Source organism: Anolis carolinensis, chromosome 2, assembly GCF_035594765.1.
Source record: "Anolis carolinensis isolate JA03-04 chromosome 2, rAnoCar3.1.pri, whole genome shotgun sequence".
NCBI lineage: Eukaryota > Metazoa > Chordata > Lepidosauria > Squamata > Dactyloidae > Anolis > Anolis carolinensis.
This window is the reverse complement of record NC_085842.1, coordinates 68,936,603-68,956,766: the sequence shown is the minus strand read 5'-3', so window position 1 is coordinate 68,956,766 and position 20,164 is coordinate 68,936,603. Positions and strand designations below refer to the sequence as shown.

The 20,164-nt window shown below is 39.5% G+C and overlaps 2 protein-coding genes across 4 annotated transcripts in view; one reads left to right on the top strand and one right to left on the bottom strand.

The window, feature by feature from the left end:
• cacna2d3 (calcium voltage-gated channel auxiliary subunit alpha2delta 3) overlaps positions 1-20,164 on the top strand; it is a 713,907-nt gene that overhangs the window by 612,369 nt on the left and 81,374 nt on the right. The window lies entirely within an intron of this gene.
• Positions 7,013-19,352, bottom strand: lrtm1 (leucine rich repeats and transmembrane domains 1). The gene is made up of 3 exons (XM_008105246.2): positions 18,764-19,352; positions 15,458-16,054; positions 7,013-8,812 (listed from the first exon to the last, which is right to left on the bottom strand). Exons 1-3 carry the CDS (start codon positions 18,894-18,896, stop codon positions 8,394-8,396), a joined length of 1,149 nt encoding a protein of 382 aa, XP_008103453.1. The 5' UTR covers positions 18,897-19,352; the 3' UTR covers positions 7,013-8,393.

Below are 20,164 nucleotides of genomic sequence, written 5' to 3'. Positions count from 1 at the left end.
TGCCTGGAAGTTCTTGTCTGTCTTTCTAGGCTGTTTTCAATCTCCTTTCTATAGCAGTTACTTCAGTTGTGGTGGCTCAGGTATTATGAAAGCTGTCATTCTATTTTGGCAAAGTCTGTTCCACAATCATTGGCCAATATCTTCAAAACTGCAGAAATGAGGATTAGTTTAGAATACCCACACTCTCTCATTCAGACTCTTCTTACAGTACAGCAAGGATGAGGCACATTTGTGCCTCCCCTAGGGGATCAATTTATAGATATCAGCTCTCCCAGTAAGCATGGTCAGAGGTTAACTAGATAGTGGAAATTGTCCCACCATGCCTTTGGAGAGCCAATAGTTACAGGGTGTTAATTTATCAAACAAGGCAAATAGGCATGCATGCAAAATCAAACAATGGGGATTGTATAACTTTCCTTCCTGCATATCTTTGTCCCAGGACCAGCCCAAGGTAATTTTAAGCAGGGGAAAAAATGCACCCCCCCATGCCGCGGGAGGTGTGACCATGTGCCGTGGGAGGTGGGGTGTGGCCAGAGCTGGACCCGCCTCCCGCACCCTGACCCTGCCTCTCGCGCAGCATGAGATGCTGGGCGTGGCCGTGCGACGTGGGAGGTGGGGCCCCGCCCAGACGGGGCCCCGCTTCCTGGCCCGTGCGCCTTGGCCAAGCCGGCCAGGAAGCAGTGGGAAAGTCCTTCCAGGCCGCAGCAACCGCGGCCTAGAAGGACTCCCGCTGTAGCCTGGCCGGCTGGGCAAGGCCAGCCAGGCCAGGGCGAGCGGCGTGAGAGGTGGGGCCAACCCTGGCCCCGCCTCCTGTGCCATTCGCCCTGACCCCACCTCTCGTGCAGCGTGGGAGGCAGGGCCAGGGCACGTGTCGTGGGACGCAGGGCACCTCCCAGACAGGGCCTTGCCTCCCGCACCGCTCGGGAGCAGTGGGAAAGTCCTTCCAGGCCACGGCGAAGGCCCAGCCAGGCTGGCTGGGCCTTCACTGTGGCCTGGAAGTACTCCCGCTGCAGCCTGGCCGGCTGGGCAAGGCCATCCAGGCCAGGGCGAGTGGTACAGGAGGCAGGGCCAACCCTGGACCCGCCTCCCACGCAGCGCGCCCTGAGCCCACCTCTTGCGCAACGTGGGAGGCGGAGCCAGGGCGTGTGGCGTGGCCGCACGACACGGAAGGCAGGGCACCGCCCAGACGTGACCCCGCCTCCTGCGCCGCTCGCCCTGGCCCGGCTGGCCTTGCCCAGCCCGGCAGGCTACAGCGGGAGAACTCGCTCACCGTCGAACAGGCCTTCCTGTTCGGCGGCAAGCGAGCCCATGGTCCCCGCCGGGGGGGGGACCTCGACGGTGCCCCCGGGGAATGTGTGCCCGAAGCGGGAGCTTCAGTGGCCTCCATGTTGGGCCGGCCCTGCTTTGCTCTTACTTGAAGGAAGGGATGCTTTGGTGGAACTGGGCCATACTGCTCGCCACTAAAATGTTAACATAAGCATACATTTTGAATTTGTTTTCGCAGTCCAAGATACACAGTCACAGTTGACTTTCTGTGTGTGAAGCATGTGCAAGAACAGGGCCTGAGGTAGATTCTCTTTTTCTTTCTTTCTTTCTTTCTTTCTTTCTTTCTTTCTTTCTTTCTTTCTACCTACCTACCTACCTACCTACCTACCTACCTACTGAAGGTCAATGGTAGTTTAACCACATTAGTCTTTTGTTTCTATAAATACTGTAAATAATATGAATGATTATATTATTTTCATTTTGTAATTAGTATTGCAGTTTAAATAATCCTTTCTTTCTTTGTAATAAATCACTATCAGGAGATATCCACTGTAGCCAAGCTTTTCCAGATGTCCCTCCTTTCTGTTGTTTTAGACATGAAAGGTGATGAATAAATACTGAATACATTTAAATGTTCGTAATAAAGATCACCAAATACATTTGAAACAGTACAATTCCGCTACATAAATCTCATGGATATGAGTGATATCACTGATAGTTTTAAGATCAGTCTTGTCTTCTCCTGGAACAGTAATTTCTCTTTACATTTGCAAGAAAGTCTTCTCTGGTCTTTGAGAGATAGGGATGCAGAAGTTATATGCATGCATGCTACAAACCAAAATCATCAAATGCCAAAGAGCTTTATGACTTTATGATATGAATCATTGCAGAGCAGTGAACTGTACCACCACAATTTATCCCAAAGTCTAGGGATTTCAGTCATAAGGTCTGTAAACTTGCAAACAGACCTGTATTTAATCTGCTACGAAAGCTTTTGGCCAGTACATTCACCCAATTTAGAATGACTGTTACTGGGTAATGGATACATTACTGCATGTTCTTGTGTTACACTAGTAAACTCAATACAGAGCTCAGAAATCACAGAAAGGATGTGAAGAATTTCAGATGAATGCTCTGTATCAAAATACAATGGCATTTGGTCTGCCATCTACTGCCCTTCTGGAGTTAGCCTGACTTGGACAAAAGTTATCAATATCTTTGTCACATCACATCTTGGTTACCACAATGACTTCTGTGTACGGCTATGCTTCCAGAAAAATGTTAGTGGATGATCTCTGTCTTAACACTGACAGGTGTGTCCCTATTGGTGTTTCTAGATCTCTCAGCGGCTTTTGATACCATCAACCATAGTGGAATTCTGAAATGCCTGGGGGAATTTGGAGTTGGAGGCACTGTGCTGTGTTTCAGTGGTTCTGGTCATACCTCTCAGGCAGGTTCCAGATGATAAAGCTTGCGGATAGCTGCTCCTCAAAAATGAGCTTGTTATACATCCTACAGAATGCCATTCTATCATTTATGCTTTTTAACATTTACATGAAACCCTGGGAGAGATCATACAGAGACATGGGCAGGGTGCTATCAATACACTGATGACACCCAAATCTAGTTCTCCATGCTTTCAAAGGCAGCTTTAGCTAAAAATGGCATGTCTCTTCTGAATAAATGCCTGGATTAGGAAAATCCAGGTAGTGAGCTGGATGAGGAAAAACAGATTGAAACTGAATCCAAATAAGACAGAGGTGCTTGCCATCCAGGGTCCCAATCTGTGGGTGGAGGTGTGTCAACCAGTTCTGGATAGGGTTACACTCCCCCTGAAAGACTGTGTTTGCAGCTTGGGAATGTCCTGGATCTGTCTCTCCAATATTAGCCCAGGTAGATATGATGTTCAGGAGTAATTACTGCCAACTTCAGCTGATATGTCAGCTGTGCCCCTTCCCAGAGTCAGAGGACCTAGGTAGTGCACGCACTGGTAACCTCAAGGTTGGACTTTCTGCAATGCGCTTTACGTTGGGATACCTCTATACCAAGTTCAGAAACTCTACTTAGTTTAAAGGATGGCAACCAGATTGGTTACACAAATGATCTAGAAATGATCACATGACACACATACTAAAGTCACTCCACTTGTTGCCAGTTAATTTCCATCAAAATACAAAGTGTTTTAGGCCTTTAAAGCCATACATTGTTTCGATCAAGGTTACCTACAAGATCGCCTTCTCCTGTACAATCTTCTCTGGACAGTGCGGTCCTCTGGATGGCAGCTACTCCAGCCAGTAAGAATCCAAGTAGCAATTGTCATCCAGAGGATTTTTTCATCAGCTGCCTCAAGACTGTGGAATGACCTGCTGGAAGTGCTTCAACAGCTATAACAGCTGTCAGAATTTTAAATACAACTGAAGACCCATGTCTTCCGGCAGGCCTAACAGTCAATTTTAACTTGTAAATTTTAATCTGCATTTCATCACTGGATTTTTACTTGCATTTTAAGTCTATGCATCTTGTTTATATGTTTTAATAGTGTTTTATCTCTTGTTTTAATGATGTGATACCCTGCCTTGAGCTGCAGAAAGAGAGGAATAATAAATTGATGATGATGATGAGTGCAAAATGCAGTAGATAAGAAGCACATTACCTGATTGTGAAAGCTCTTTCAAATTTGCCATTAGTTGTTCAGATGCAATTCAAGGTGTTGGTTTCAAATCTTGACTGGTTTAAGGCCTTGTTTTTGAAAGAATTTCTGGTGTTGTGAACTTGACCACATATGAAAATCTTCAGAAGTAATCTTTCGAAGCTATTACCTGAAGAAACCTCCTTCATGAACACATGGGAGAGGCCTTCTCCTGTGTCACTCCCAAACTGTGGAATGCATTCCATGCAGAATTACTGTCTGTCTCCGTTCTCACTGGTTTTAGGGAAGGTATTCAGACAAAGATTTGTGATTTGTCATTTAAAATTAATTTAATGGTTTGGTAAATTTTGTGAGTTTTAAGGGGATTCATTTTTATTAGGTATTTTCTTCTGTTGTACTCCGCCTTTTAAAAAGAAAGGCAGTATATACATATGATAAACAAATAGACTCTTATGTCTGTTTTATTTTGTGAGACACATTGCTCAAATATCTGTTGAGTTACTATCATGAACATAAAGTTTTTTTTAAGTGGACATTTTAAAGAGAATATGTGTTAATTAGAGCTAATAAAGGAACACATTCATATAATGCATGCCTATCATTTTTGAAAATTTTAATAACTCTATACTATGTGAAGACTGAACACTTTAAAGAACAGGAAAAACTACAGAGCATTAATAATGTATAACAGATGCAATGCCTATATCTCATTCAAGATAGCATGCTGGCCATCTGGTTTGAATGCCATCAAACACTTTCTTTTTATAAGGTAACAGGTTACAACCAAAAATAGTTTCTTATTATATAAACTGGCTCATGAAAACAACAGGTGCTTTAATCTTAATGTCAGTTTCTCAAAACTGCATTTGGGTTATCTGAGATTTATGTAGCCCAGGTAGGGGTACAAAGAAGCTAATATTCGAGTTGTAAATATAATGGCAACTAAATCTGCTAGGAAGCCGTCAACATAGGATTTCATAGAAAGCACTATGGAGCTATATAATATCTGTCAGATTTTAAACACTACAGTTTTGCTGACATCCCAAAATTACTGGTCAGGCATTTCTGTCTAGACCCATGGAAAGGAGAAAATGAGTTACATTTTCTGTCTGTGTTTTAACAAATCCAGGGAATCACTATAGGAGATTCCATATTTTGGCATGTAGCACATACCCTTCAATATTTCAGATCAAGACTGGGGAATGTGTTGCCAAGATAGAAGCTATTAATAAGGAAGAACAGACAAAGTAGAACAGACTGTAGCAATTTGTTTTTGCTTGAGTCTTCTCAATTACTCACATGCTAATGGATTAATCCCACTCAAACATTTACAAACCAGGCTTGGCAATTGCACCCTTCACATTTGGTTAATAGACATTGGTTCTTTCTCCCACCCTGGACATTCCACAAGTATATACACTCCATTTCCTTTATCGCCACCTGATCCCTGTGAGGATGCCAGTCACAAATGAAGGTGAAACGTCAGGAGAAAATGCTGCTAAAACACAGCCATACAGCCTAGAAACCACACAACACTCTAGTGATTCCAGCCGTGAAAGTCTTTGACAATACAGTCATACTAAAATCCACAAGCAGGCAATACTGCTATGAGACTATCTAAAAACATATAAGCTGCATATTTGAAAGTTATATACATCGAGCTACATACTTGAAACTTTCACAGAACATTAAAACAGTACAGAACCTGTAGCAGCAATCCTGGAGATGAATATTTGGTGTTGTACTAGGTAAAAGAAATTCTTACAAATTGAATTCAATGGCATCTTTTGCAATCACCTAACATTTATTCCCCAGCTGGTGATCCCTAGATTACAAAACAAAAACAAAAAAACTCTTATTTTCAGGAATTGAGAGCCCCTATTTTTACCCCAGCCCAGTGTTCACTGCTGGGTATAATCTGATAACTGCACACCTACCAATGAGTCATTTGATCTGAAATTTCCATCTAAGTATTGTGTTTGGCAACAACATCTCACCAAAATTGTGGACTTCTCTTTTCTCTGCTCCTTTTTCCATCCATGCCACTTCATCTGATAAACAGCTCTGGAAAAATTGATAGCTGATATACATTTGGAGTTTTAATTAATAGTAGTTTAGTTAATATCTAATAAAGGTATTTCCTGCCTTTGGGTTTTGGTTCTCATTGGCAATGACTGTCCCACATCTGTGAGAAAATCTTTCCCAGAGCTACTTACTTTTAAGGAGACAAGCTGAAGACTGAACCTTTGGCACACATCGATTGTGTTTAAACTAATTTATCTCAGTTTAGTGATGAGTGACAAGCTAATTGCATATATATGAAGTATGTTTTCTCCCCCTTTTGCATGACTTCCCTTGCAATTAAGACCAGAATTCTTCGCCTAACTGTACTGCCTTGTTTTATCCTAAGCAACTATGTTTAACAGTAAAAGATAGTTTGATGGTAAAATTCTTTAATTTTGATGAAACAGTTAAAGGCATATTGTTTGCTGAAAGGAAAAATAAAGTGCAAAAGACAAACCCTTGTCTGGCTAAAATAATTGAACTCTTCCATTCAGTCATTCCACAACATCTCAATACATAACAAAACAATGACATTGGTATAGCATTATAGAAAGAGAAATTTAATTTAAATGCCTCAATGGAGACACAAAGAATAATTTTAAAAATTCAAAAAAATTAGAAAGCAAGTGTTGTGAATTTTGTGCAGGAAAACCCTCGAATTACAGCCTTTTTTCTCCCCTACATAAAACAGCACTTTCTCTACAGGAATGAATATTTCAGTGTTGAAACATTATTTTCCTCACATGGAATGCTCTCCCCTGCACAGGAAATGTTGTTTTCTCTACAAACAACCATGCGAATTTTGAGCAGAATATGTCCTGAATTGTGAATAGCCTTTGAAAAGTGCATTATGTTGTTGTTTTTAAACCTATTCATAGGGGGGAGAAAATTGCTGAAATTATTAATTGCAACCTTTAAGAAAAAATTAATAAAGAATTATAACCCTAGATATATGTGTAACAGTTATTTAGGATATGAAATGACATATTTTATGAGGCTAAGTGTGAAACTGAAGGAATTTATAACAGAAAGCCAAAGAAATTCATTAATTTTTTTTTACAGTTGTAGGAGACCAATTGAACTCAATAAACTATGAAAAAAGTCCATTTTAGCAAGAAACCTCATTGGACAAATTTCAATCCATCACTTTTTCTCTCTATCGAACCTACTCCAGAGGGTTGTTGTTAGTTTAAAAAAGTTCCAACTTGAGCTGCTTAAAGGGACAACCAACTGTAATGTAATGATAAATCAAACTTTTATTTAAATCTGAAAGTTTAATTAAATTTCTTTTTCCATCATACATTCCTTATAGATTTGAGTGTACATGATCATATAGAACCAGTTAAAATATAAAACTGCTGGAAATATAGTTTAGAGCACAGTAACAAAATAAAATATCCTTCTCCAGAGATAATCCAGCATGGATCCAGTATTATTTTTATTATATTATATTATTTCAAGAATGTATAAATAGCATCTTCGTACACAATTGAACAGGGTGGTATATGCATGCAGTGCCAAAGTCATGCACTTCAGCCAAAGGTTAGAAGAGCTTCTTGTGAGCTCTCACACTGATTCCCATTTCACTTACTAGCTGCTGCACAATGTGAGAAATAACTACTTATCATAAGCAGCAAACAGCTACATCTGTATCAACCCTGTTTTTGGTACTGTCACAGCAGGGATCTAATTGTAACTTGTAGGACTAAAGAAAAGGAAAACATTGATAATAGCTGCATTGTTCTTTTAATTTTTCTAATTTTTGCTGCCCTTCAGTCTCTCCCATAATACACAAAGTGGAGGTTTAAAATCTTTTGCTCTCCGATCATGAGTTTATTCATTATGCCCACGCAGCTATGTGAGGTTGATTTGGGGGAGGGAATCAAATGACACACATTTTGCTCCTCTGAAACCTTGTATCCATGTTCAGGGACAGAGTAGTATTTCTAAAAATTATTAAGTAAACCTCTCATCCTGCATGGGCAGGGATGGAGTACTTGATAATAGTTGGACACATACACAGCCAACTGTTTTTGAAAAGCCCAAATAATACATTCAGAAGCATAGCTGTATTTGTCTGCATTAGCATATTAGTAGGACATTTCAGACCAGTGAGCGACTGAAGTTTGTATCATAAGTTTTCATAGATTCAGTCTACTTCATCTGGTGCATCTGATAAAATACTGAATCTATGAAGGTTTATGCTATGTACAAACATCTTTCTTTTTTTATATGATATAATAAAATAATGTGCTGAAGGAGTCAATTTGCTGCTGTTTCAGATTTATCCTTTCACAGCTCTCTCTTAGGTTTATCTGCATGCAAAAAACTTAAATATGAGAAAATGAAAACACAACTTGTAAGTCAACTTTATATCAAGGGGATGCTTGTTTGTGAAATCTTAATCAAATTCTCAAACTGTTCTTTCCCCACTTTGGCTCCCTGTCTCCTTGCCAAGGGGTGAGTGTTCCCGGTGGTATTTTGCAGTCATGGCTGCATAAGCACAGCCATATACAGCAGCAGCCAACATCATGAGACACACAATCCCACAGATCACTCCAGTTATTATTACAGTGGCTAATGCATGTCGCAAGCTCACAGGACGTGGCTTTGGCTTAGGTTCACAATGTGAGCGGCTGCCATCTCCTCCATATTCACTGGGGTGGCCATGCTTCAGGGAACTTCTGTGGTCAGAATAGTGATGGATATTGGCCTGGTAAACTTGAGAAACCGCAGGAGAGCAGATCCCATACAACTCATAAGGGATTTTGAGAAGATCTTTTCCTCTCCGGTTTTCAGGTGAAGAACAGATTACAGCATCACTAATTCCTCCTGAAAAGAAAACATTTTATTAAATTCGTGGTACTTTTGAAAAATCTAAAACTCCAAACTAATGGGGGAACTGATTTCCCCCCTGCAAATTACACATTATCTACTATGCTATGGAAACCCACTTGGTGAACTTTCAGCTCCAGAAAACCCTGTGATAGGTTTACCTTAGGGTTACCATAAGTTCGAAATGATTTGAAGGCACAACATCAATATTAGAAGTATGTGGGGAAATTTCTATAATTTTTCAAGAGACTGCATGTTATCTGTTTTTCAGCATAAATGTTCCCTTGCTTTATACACTTTATATGAAAATAGCTATTGGGAAATAATATAGTTCAGCTAAGGGGAAATAGTAACAGTAAAAGAACTACCAGCAATAACATCATTGCCATAGAATATGGAACTCTACTTTAAAAAATAATTTATTACAGTTCTAGTTCCAGGGCTCCACAAAAGAAGTTTCATATCAACAGCCCATTGACCATTCTACTCTAAAATGATTTTTTTCCTGCCCATCAAACTGCAAAATAATTCACTTCTTTACAGAAACTAGATTTTGTTGGCATATTACTATAATTCAGATCTGCCGCTTGTCACTATTGAGTGTAAAACATTCTGCCAATGTAATCTGATCTACTGACCTTTTACTCTGCTCATTCTCAAGTGAATTGTCATTTGTTAAACATTGTTACTATAGGATAACAGCCACTTTAAACTTTCCATATGTTGGCTTTCATCACATGATCAGTTTTTGGTAGGTTCTGTCCATGTTCTAACCCAGTTTATATGCATACACATGTATAATTATTACATGAAAGAAAACAGGCACAGTTTGTTGGTCAAAGAGTGCTAGGCATAGATGTTTTTGCATGACTTTCAAGTCTTGGTCTGAATGCTGCTCTTCAACCATGTTTCTGTATTTATACAAATAAGCTTTAAAGGTTTAATATTCTTGGTTCTTTCTCCAGAAAGTTTCAAAATGATCATAAAGTACATATAATTAAATATACATACTTGCAAGAACACATTTACTGGAAAACCCTGCATTTCCTTATAATTTCCCAAACAGTGTTCCTTGGGGGTCATTGCTATGACAGTGACAGACCATTTAGAGCTACCTAGCTAAGTATACTTTGTAGTTGATACAAGATTCTGGGCAAATCTCTTAATGACCCTGCCTGTCAGGACCCTGGCTGCAGAGCACCAATAACCTTACACAGAGGCCAGTCTCTATCTAATATCTTTATTAAAGAAATATATAAAATCAATAAAAACAAGTGAAGAATATAGTTCAGAAGCAGACCTTTCAGATGAGGTCAAATATAGTCCAGAAATGTATTGTCCAATATAAGATATTAGAGTTCAAAGTTTTAATCCACTTGACCGAAACACACACTTTGCCAAGCAATAGTGTGGGGAAATAACAGAGTCTTTAAAGTCCAATGAAGCTTGACAACAAGGCTGGAAATAAACTTGATTCTTGACTAGATCCGTGACTGGAGGCAAGACGAACATGAAGCATGAACAGAGTCCGTGGTAAAACCGTGAGACAAGGCAAGGCTTGAAGCTAGATCCGGAAAGCAAGGAACTGGGATTACGAAGTCCACACACGATCTCTCTCCTCAAGCTGATCAATTGACTCCGCAAAGAATCCCTCGCGCCAAACACCTATATTGGGTCTCGTTTTCCCGCCAACAGAACTCTTTCCCTAGAGAACGAGAAGCGAAACCCAACTCTGTCCAGATGCATGACTCCTTAGAATTTCCCAAGGGAAGCAGACCTAATCAGCCATTTGTTTGGCAGCGATTCTCAGGCTTCTCCGATTAGCCTCCCTGACTCCCCTATCTTTAGAATAATTTTCCCTCCTGGAAAATGGGGGGGAGTTCTGCCCAAGGCCTGTTTGGCTGAATTCTTTAGGGCAAACATCAACATCCTGCAGGTGAAGAGACTCCGGCTCTTGCTGAACCGGCGAAAACCCCATGTTTTCCTCTTCGTCTGCCACAATAGTACTAGGAACAGGACTACAAGGCCCATGAGTCATCACACTGCCCAACTGACTTTCTCCCATGGTCTCTGAGTTTTCCACAGTAAATGCATTGCTAAAATTTTTGCCTTCCCTGGATAAGGTTTTTATTCATTTCAAATAATCTTGAATAGGGCCAAAAGTGCCCACTTTTGCTTGTACTTTCACTAGATCCAGTACTTTCAGTAAAATCCATTGAACACAATAAACTTATTTCTGAGCACAGATGCATAAGATCATGTTACACGATGGTATGAAAGTAAGACAAACTTGGAGCTGTGCTGCTGCTATAGTTGGAAGGTTTTGGCAAAGAGATAAGGCTTTCTACTTCTTCCATTGTAGGATGATGGCTGATTTCTTCTTGCTCAGCACATTTTGAATATAATAATAATAATAATTTATTTGTATCCCGCTTTTCTCCCTAAACTGGACCCAAAAATATAGCTCCAGCAATCTAAGATCTTCCTCTGTCCTGTTAAGTTCATTATATATAGGTTAAGTTCAATATATATATATAATTATATATGAAATTACATAACTAGAGCACTATGCATTTTCACCACATGTGAAAACTGTATTGCTGAAATGTGCCTTCAGCATAGTTAATAACTGGTTTTTCTCCATTTTGTTTATGCTGACTTGCTTAACATGCAGTACTTGTGTTGGGTTGTTGTATGTCTTTCGGGCTGTGTGGCCATGTTCCAGAAGCATTCTCTCCTGACGTTTCGCCCACATCTATGGCAGGCATCCTCAGAGGTTGCCTGCCATAGATGTGGGCGAAACGTCAGGAGAGAATGCTTCTGGAACATGGCCACACAGCCCGAAAGACATACAACAACCCTGTGATCCCGGCCATGAAAGCCTTCGACAGTACTTGTGTTTTTTCCCCTTTAATTATACAGAATATTCATTTCTCTTTTTAATTCAAAGTTTGTTTGGGATGCTGCAACACGGAAAGAAAGTGTGTGTGTGTGTGTGTGTGTGTGTGTGTGTGTGGATAGATCAACAGAGATTCAAATAGAGGTTTGATTTTAATTAACAGAAAGGATCTATTTGTTGGCTTTGTGTAAGTAAAAAAAAGTGCCAGAAAAATATGTGGAATACACAAGATGTGCTGTCTCCAAAATGCACTGGAAATAACTTGATTTCCCTTCATATTTAAAATGTCTGCAGAATAGAACAGTATAAAGACTTGGAAAAAGAATAATTAATTTATCGATGTGTATACCTATGGGCCCCTGGTGGTGGTGCAGTGTGTTAAAGCGCTGAGCTGATGAACTTGCAGACCGAAAGGTCCCAGGTTCAAATCCGGAAGCGGAATGAGCGCCCGCTGTTAGCCCCAGCTCCTGCCAACCTAGCAGTTCGAAAACATGCCAATGTGTGATTAGATTAATAGGTACCGCTACGGCAGGAAGGTAACGGCGCTCCATGCAGTCATCCCGGCCACATGACCTTGGAGGTGTCTACGGACAACGCCGGCTCTTCAGCTTAGAAATGGAGATGAGCACCAACCCCCAGAGTCAGTCATGACTGGACTTAATGTCAGGGGAAAACCTTTACCTACCTATACCTATGAGATATCTTTTGAATCTATTGGGTTGATATAGCAAATAAGACACATTTAATTATTCATAAATGATTTTGTTCTACAAAAAAAATAGAATCCCTGAAGATCCCTGTTTTGGATTCTACCAGTACACACAAGCATGTAACAGTTAAGAAGTTGTTGCTGTTGCTGTTATTGTTACTACCCCACTTTTTCCTCAGTCTGTGGCCTACACCAATTAATTGAATTGTCATTAAAAATTGGCAGGTTCATATATACAGGCTTTAAAAAATGTGGGCCATGTAGAGCTTTATAGGTCATAGCCAGTGCTTTGAACAGGGCCATAGGGGCCAATGTCCCACAACAAGAAGCAGAAATAACCTACCCCCATCTCCTTCTGTGTTCACTTTAGAGAGTAGCCCATAATAACTGCTATTCAGTATTGACACTATAAATGCGCAAAGACATCTCTGCTGGTCTCTCTCTAAGCATGAACAGGAAATGTCCTTTTCTTTACTAAGGACTCCATCAGACAGACAAAATTGCCCATCCTGCAACAGTTGTACCTCTCTTCAGGCATGAAGCCTGCTGGATCCCATCACATGACATTGATCTACTTCCAGTGGGGCTCCGTGCCTGAAGAGAGATCAAAGCATCATAGGAGGCAGGGCCCGCAACAATGGAGGCTTCCTGTGTTGAATAGAAAACAACAGGGGGAAGCTGGGCACTGACACTTCCCCACATGGGATGAGGTGAGGGACAAGGTGGGTGAGGCGGGCCATCAGGATTTGCCCGTTGCCCTGCAGTTTCACCACGGAGGCTGACGAATCACCCCACTGCCTCTTGTCAATTTGATAAGGTCCTTAATTTTTACATTTATGTACATTTTACATTATACACCTGGCCTGGAAACACACACACCCTCACTAAAGTCTCTGTATTCAAAATTTTGCACTAGTGAGATATGCACACTTTTATAGGGAACATTTCCCCCTGGATTCATTTTCAGCTGTCCATCAAAGAGAGATGGTGAAAAAAATGGTGTCTCATGAACAGCAGCAGGACTAAGTCAAGCGTGTCAAACCTTTGGTGAAAATGGACTCCTCACACATTCCTACCACACATCCCTTTGCAATCAAAACACTGTTTTGATCTGCCACACCACAGAACCACTCAATTATCCTGGCAACTTAGACTTATAGCAACTCAGTGAAATCTGTGTTTACAGATTAATTCTACATCTTCTCATGGACTTCAGTATGTCTTTCTTCTTAATAAATGTGCCTATAACTGAAGGCTCAAGCATCAGTCTTAAACATGCTAAGGAGTTTTCCTCTGAATAAACATTTTTAGGATTAAGCAAAATGTTATATTCTTCTGTGGTCAATGTCCATTAATACTACTCCAAAACCTTTCTAAATGTTAGAAATATGACAGTATTGACTCTAGGGCTTCCTTTCAATAGGATATGTCGTATGAATTACTGCTGTCTGGATTATTTGTTACTCTAAGCAAAGGTAGTAGTTAATGCATCATTTATCTCTTAGGTTCAATTATTAATCCTTTTGCCACCATGCTTTCAGATGTTTGACAAAATTTGATTAATTATTATAGGATAGGTCTATCAGTGGCTATTACTCATTGTAGCTTAACAAGACCTCCATGTTCAGAGGAAGGATACCTCCATACCAGATACTAAAGAACCTAAGTAAGGTGTAAGTTTTCTAAAAATTATGAATCATTGTTCTGATCAAGCTGGATGGTCTAGTTAAAGGGTATTTAAATTGTTTTAGTACAGGTCGATGCCCTCCCATGAATGATATGCTTTTCAATCCAGCCATGTGTCAGAAGTCTATATCCCATTTAGAAATGGGAGGTTATCAAATGGTCCGAAGCAAAGCCACAGAATCCAGCTGAGAGACAACAACAACAGATAACCTGATAGTCTGTTTCAAGTTCCAAGGCCAATTTCAAAAGAGTCCAGAATCCAGGGTTAATCCAAAAATTCAAATGCCAGAGTCTGAAGAGATAGTCCACAGTCCAGAGATCACAAATAGCATGGGTCATGGATTCAAAGGCTATAGTTGCTGCAAGCAACAAGGTATCACACTTGATCACCTTATATGATAGCTTCTCAAGTGTTGCTGATTTCTTTGCTAACCTAAAGGACCTGTGAAGTTGACCCCTCCCCCTTTACAGGTCCAAATGAGCTGGAGCACTTAACTGCCTGCTCAGAAGAGCTTGCTTGTACTTGCTCTGCAGACCAAGAATTAGAAGTATTTTCCATAGGCTTTTCTTCCAAGCTTGGTTAAAGAAAGTACTGAACACTGCTGGGCTCCAGCTTAAATGCTGGCCCTTCAAGCAACATCTCCTAGCCTTGCTGTCAGAATCATAGAATCATAGAATCGTAGAGTTGGAAGAGACCTCACGGGCCATCCAGTCCAACCCCTTGCAAGAAGCAGGAAAATCTCATTCAAAGCACCCCCGACAGATGGCCATCCAGCCTCTGCTTAAAAGCCTCCAAAGAAGGAGCCTCCACCACAGTCCGGGGCAGAGAGTTCCACTGCCGAACAGCTCTCACAGTGAGAAAGTTCTTCCTGATGTGCAGGTGGAATCTCCTTTCCTGTAGTTTGAAGCCATTGTTCCGCGTCCTAGTCTCCAGGGCAGCTGAAAACAAGCTTGCTCCCTCCTCCCTATGACTTCCCCTCACATATTTGTATATGGCTATCATGTCTCCTCTCAGCCTTCTCTTCTGCAGGCTAAACATAACCAGCTCTTTAAGCCGCTCCTCATAAGGTTTGTTCTCCAGACCCTTGATCATTTTAGTCGCCCTCCTCTGGGCTTTCCAGCTTGTCAACATCTCCCTTCAATTGCGGTGCCCAGAATTGGACACAGTATTCCAGGTGTATCCACAACACCATAAGGCTCAAGAGGTAACCAAATAAAATTTATTTGTCTTTAAAGTGCCACAACACTTTTTGTTACTTTTGGTCACTATAGTAATACAGATACCATACTGTATAAGTAAATATTTCCTGGGTGTATGATATATATGAAATAAGGAAAGGTTACTTACCTCTATAGAGAAAACTTTCCAACCACAATTTAAGGCCAAAGACTTCACAATTGCACTGCCAGAAATTACCTTTGAAAAGAACCACTTTCAGATTTGGAAGTGATTCCAGTAGAAGTCTTTCTATTTTTTGGAGTTTATTATGTTTCAGAGATAATAAAGTTATGTGCCTTGTGTTATTTCCTAACGTTCCTGGCAGACTGAATATATTGTTAAATGATAAATCCAGTTCTTTTAGTCGTGGAAGGAAATTAAAGGTTTTGTTGTCTACATATCCAATATAGTTTTTAGTGAGGTTTAGAATCTGTAGATTTTGCAGGTCTTTGAATGTGCCAGGCAATAAACCTGAGATGGAATTATTAGATAAATCCAGAATTTTTAGAGCTGATGTATCAGTGAAAGCATGTTGACTAATCTTCTGAATACGATTATTTGATAAAAGCAGTATGTGAGTTCCAACCGGTAAGTGTAAAGGGATTTCAGTAAGTCGTCGATTCCGGCAATCCACTGTCCTTGAAAACTGGTGACATAGGCATTTTGGAGGACAACTATTTGCCATGTCTGCTAGCATGATGAAACTTGAAATGAACAGCAATGAACCTAGACAATAAGAAAAGAGTTTGAGTAATAGAAGCTATAGCACCTTCTAACAAAATTATTATAGTGTAGGTTTGCATGACCTGTATCTCACTTCATTGGATGAGTGTAATGAAATCAGACAGTATTGTCTTTCTGATCTATCTTTAAGGGTTTTTTGCCCCACAATAACTCTGAAAAGGTCACTGACAGATTAATTGCAGTGTCCTGGAGTGGTGAAATGTTTTTCCCCTTTTAGAAATACAAAATTGCTAATTCTGTGTGACATTTATGTAGGTTTATTATTTTGTATGGGGATTGGCCTGTAAGAACTTCAGATCAAGTTAAATATTAGAATATTTCTCCTGTGCAGAATACTGAAGAAGATAGCAAAGATAAGAAATAAACTCTTTGTGTGATGGGTGGCATTAGATCCTCTACTGGTGTTGCCAGAACAGAAAGGAAGATAGAGTTGCCAGAATCTTTCCATTTTTATCCTTTGTATATGTTAACAAGTAGTTGCTTAAGGTGTGTGTTGGTAACCATAAGCAAGTACAACACTACCAGCTGAGATAGTGTCACTGTCCAGTTTGAATAGTCAATTTGTGACTGAATCATTCCATGTTTGAGTAGAGCATTAAACCACTGTTATACCCATTGAAGTTGATAAGCACTTTTCAGGATGTTGTAGTTATGCATGGTAGATGTTTGGACTACATGGCCTTTGTAGTCCCTCCAAAGTTAAGATTCTAGAATTTAAAGTCTATCTCACACCCTCTGACTGTTCCAGTTTGGCACAAACGGTCCCAATTAATCATCTTTTGTGTCATGTATTCAGCTACTTTTAAACTCTCAGCTATCTCTCCTCTTCCCACATTCCCCCTTTGTCTTCAGCATACTCCAACTGCTGTAGATTGAGTTCAGAGTGCAAGAGTGGTTTGCATTTCATTGACTCAGCTGGGGGGAGAGGAGGGGGCACAATCCTTTTTTCCCAGTCTGCCCAGACAAAAGCAAACTGCCTAAATCTATTCCTAGCTTTTTTTGTTTTTCTTCATTACTAACATTTGCCATCTTGATCTGATGTTTCTTGGCTACACATGTCCCAATTTTCATCTATGAAATGTTGGAGGGCATGCTATCTGACATAGAACTACTTTCCATAAAGTTGTCAGCATGCAAGTATCTACTACCAAATTTACATCAACCAAAACAATATATAGTAAATTAGTTCATTTCATTTCAAACATATATTGAGAACATTTAGAGGACTCAACATTTTGTTGAATTTGGCAACTAATATAATTCAAATTCTGTGTTATCAGTAGTAATGTTTTGAAGAAACCTCATTATACATTTTCAGGTTCTTTGATGAATGAAATCCATTGGTTGATGACCTCTGACTTGCACTAGCTGACTCCTCAAGAATGTCAAGCACACTAGCAATTTTTATGGAAAGCATTTAATCTGTTGATCAATATGAGTGGTCCCATTTTTGTCCATAAGTCTTAATCAGCTTCTTGCATATCATGATGTCATCAATCAGATTAATCTGTTAGAACAGTCCTAGTGAATACTTAACCATTTGAGAGTTTTCCTGACTTCAAGTGCTCAGTTTATTTTAGTTATTTCAATGCCAATTTGAATTACAAGGTAACAATAAAATTAATGGGCTAGACTATAGGTAGACATACACATTTGAGTGACATGAGTTTTGTGAATTGAATAACTGTGACATTTGTTGATCAAACTGGAAAATTAAAAGAATTATTCACAAGTCTCAAAATATCTCCACTTCGACTTATGTTACTCCACAGTATGGCACTCTTAATTTTTATTACTGTTTTAGTAATACATAAAAGGAATTACCTCTGAGTAAAGTGCATAGGAGCCCACTTGTTCCTATTCTTGTATGTTACCCATTTTGTGTTTCCTGACATACTGAATGTTTATTTCAAGTAAAAGAAGATCCAAATGGTCTATAAATCCCTAAAACAAGGTTTTGCTGATTTTAAGACATTTTATAAAATAGCCTACATCCATGGACTCGATAGTTATGTACCAGGCAATTATGTTCAATAACTGTACATGCCTGGTGGACATGTGGAAAGTTAAGCAAAGTTTTTTTTCATAAATGTTCCACAAAGGTGATCAGTAATATAAGTAATTTCTAAGCAGAAGCCTAATTAGTCTCACAGAAAGCAGTGAGACTTCTTATTAAACATTCAAAGGATTGAACTTCAAGTCAAATATTATTCATATGTCTAGTCAAATGGTAGTTACTGAATGCAAAACCAAAATTAGAATGGCAGATATTTAAACAGATTTAAATTCACCGCTGCATCTACCAATTGTTACATGGGACCATTAACTGTTTTTATCTGCACATCATTTCTTAAACTTAATTCAATAATAGTATATGAACTGCCTCAATGAATAGTATTTTCAAATTTATATGAGAAAACTAGAGGTGCTTTCTGTCCCACTTTCTGCCTAGTGTGGAACAGTTGGCTCCAATAAAAGGAGAGTAAGCATATGACTTTGGAGGTGTCTACGGACAACGCTGGCTCTTCGGCTTAGAAATGGAGATGAGCACCAACCCCCAGAGTCAGACATGACTGGATTTAACGTCAGGGGAAACCTTTACCTACCTTTGGATTTGCTAAGATTGTTAAGGCTATTGTTTTTAATGAGACAAATTCTCTTAACAAAAGGTAAAAAATAAATAAATCTTACCTTTCATGATTGCTTTTAACATGTCCAGCTTGCAGAAGAATCCATTTAAGTTTTGTGCAAAGCAATAACACTCTCTAGCAAACTTATTGTAGTGGTTAGGACCACTGCTGAATATGTATCGATGCAATGTCATTAAACTCTACCAAAGGAAGCTTTCTAAATGCTCTTTTTCTGCCTTTGATCATGTCTCTTTTCACAATCCATTGACGGTTGCTGTGCTAACCACAGAGATTTCCTCTGCCTCTCTTCTTCAATCAACAGGCCTTGCAGAGTGTCTGTCAACCTGAGCTGGACAGCTGTAACATAGAAATCATGACCTAATAGCCTAGCCTTTTCGATTATTTAATCAACTTCAAATCCAAAGCACAAAAACAAAGCTGACTTTTCAAATCCCATGCAGTTCTTGTTTTCTCTGCTGGATTGTTGTTAGCCATGCTTTGTCAATCCTTGCAAAATCAGACGACTCTCAGCTTGCGTTCCTGTCGTCCTTGGTTGTGATTGGAGGCAATGGGGTGTGTAATCTCAGTATGAAGAGGCCTTCATCTTGATTACATGGTTTTGACCGTGCACTTGTTTGCTGTTCTGGGGCTTATACTTTTGATTCCCCTAGGGATTAGCCGTGCTGACAGGATTTCACTTTATAGAGAAAACAATTTTTTGTGTTTCCCTTTCTATAAAAAAAAATAGATAGAAAAGAACTTCAGGCATTCAAAATAATGACTTCTTTTTATACAGGCAAAAAAGGAACAGCCATACCCAATTTCAGGTTTGTCTTTATATTGCAACAATTGCTGTAATGACTTTATGGCACTACAGCTGAACATACCTAACAATCCTTATACATTTTGCATATGAAGCATATGTTGGCATGCAGTGGAGATAAGAACAGTAAATTTATTACCTGATCACTGGATAAGTGTCTGTCCTTTAGAAAAAGAAGGGAGAAAACTAATGTGAACCTGCCAGAGATTCTTTCTTCACTTGTGGTGGGTTTTTTGCATTTCTGTGATGGAATCAGAGCTGGAAACTGTTTTGGTTCACCAGATGGAGCCATTAGTATACTATAGCTGTATACAGCATTGATAACTAAATCCCATGGTTCAAATGTCCATTAAAACAATTAAATCGTGTTGTCATATTTAGCAGACTTACGGTACTTCATTTATTTGTTTATAGCCAAATGAAATCCTTGAGTAATTTTCATTAAAATAGACCTCCAATCCAAATTAAAAGCAATAGATTTTAAATTTCAAACTATATTAAGTTATTTTAAATCATATTAAATAGTTATAAACATAGTAAAAAAGAGTAACAGAGAAACTGTTAGATTTGAAACTGAAATATAGTGGGCCTTATAGGAATTCTGGGGGAGTTGGATATTTAAATTTGTCTTTCCTAATT

What these genes read in the sequence shown, in the direction of transcription:
- lrtm1 (XM_008105246.2), bottom strand. Translation starts at nt 18,896, where the DNA reads ATGACATTGCATCGATACATATTCAGCAGTGGTCCTAACCACTACAAT. An exon ending in GTTAAAAGCAATCATGAAAG is followed by an intron (nt 16,055 to 18,763) that starts GTAAGATTTATT and finishes CTTATTGTCTAG; the next exon opens with GTTCATTGCTGTTCATTTCA. An exon ending in GGAAAGTTTTCTCTATAGAG is followed by an intron (nt 8,813 to 15,457) that starts GTAAGTAACCTT and finishes TTTTCTTTTCAG; the next exon opens with GAGGAATTAGTGATGCTGTA.